General features: G+C 64.5%; 1 protein-coding gene across 1 annotated transcript in view; it reads left to right on the forward strand.

Annotated features, from left to right (window-relative positions):
* The window catches only part of MEGF6 (multiple EGF like domains 6), a 117,524-nt gene extending 117,244 nt beyond the window's left edge, over positions 1–280 (forward strand). Inside the window, exon 29 of the mRNA XM_035897589.1 lies at positions 216–280. Coding sequence (XP_035753482.1) covers positions 216–280 — 65 coding nt within the window. The remainder of the gene's footprint in view (positions 1–215) is intronic.
* The last annotated feature ends 359 nt before the right edge of the window (positions 281–639 follow it).

Genomic DNA, 639 nt, shown 5'->3' on the forward strand with positions numbered 1-639 from the left:
GCAGGGGGCCGACGTGTCGGGAAGGTAACGTATAGGCGCAGCGCCATGGGATGCACGCGGTGTGGGGGGGGCAATGCGAAAGCAACGGGGGGACGGGGGACAGGGGATGCTGCGGTGCCCATGCGCGGGACGTGGCTTGCGCCCTGGCGGGTTGGTTTTGGTAGCGGTACTGTCAACTAAACCCAGCACCATGGTGTACGCTGCCTCTTCCCAAGGCCCTCCGCTGCCCCCCCAGCCACCAGGGAGGTTTTTATGGAACCGCGTGCTGGCGGGGCTGTGAAAATAAAGCTGTTCAGCAGTCGAACCCTCAATGTGCCCACGGTAAAGCCAGGCCACCCAGCCCGCTCTTTTCTGGGCACACGGGAACAAAAGGATCCCGTGCACTGACCGCGGTGGAAAGAACACGCACCTCATTTCTGCCCGCACCGTGACTTCCCCCGGGGGTGCTGGGCGGCGATGCTGCAGGGATGGGTGGCAGGACGATCTGCCTTGCTTTGCAGGGGGCACACCTCGTCTGCCGGCGGCCAAGCACCCCTCCTTGCTCCCAGGTCACTAACGGACCCCGACAGCGCCCCGCTGTACACCACGGCTGCAGGCAGGGACCTAGACATGCTGCTCCGATGTGAAGCGACAGAGCCA

This window comes from Egretta garzetta, unplaced genomic scaffold (assembly GCF_000687185.1).
Source record: "Egretta garzetta isolate BGI_Z169 unplaced genomic scaffold, ASM68718v1 scaffold737, whole genome shotgun sequence".
Taxonomy (NCBI): domain Eukaryota; kingdom Metazoa; phylum Chordata; class Aves; order Pelecaniformes; family Ardeidae; genus Egretta; species Egretta garzetta.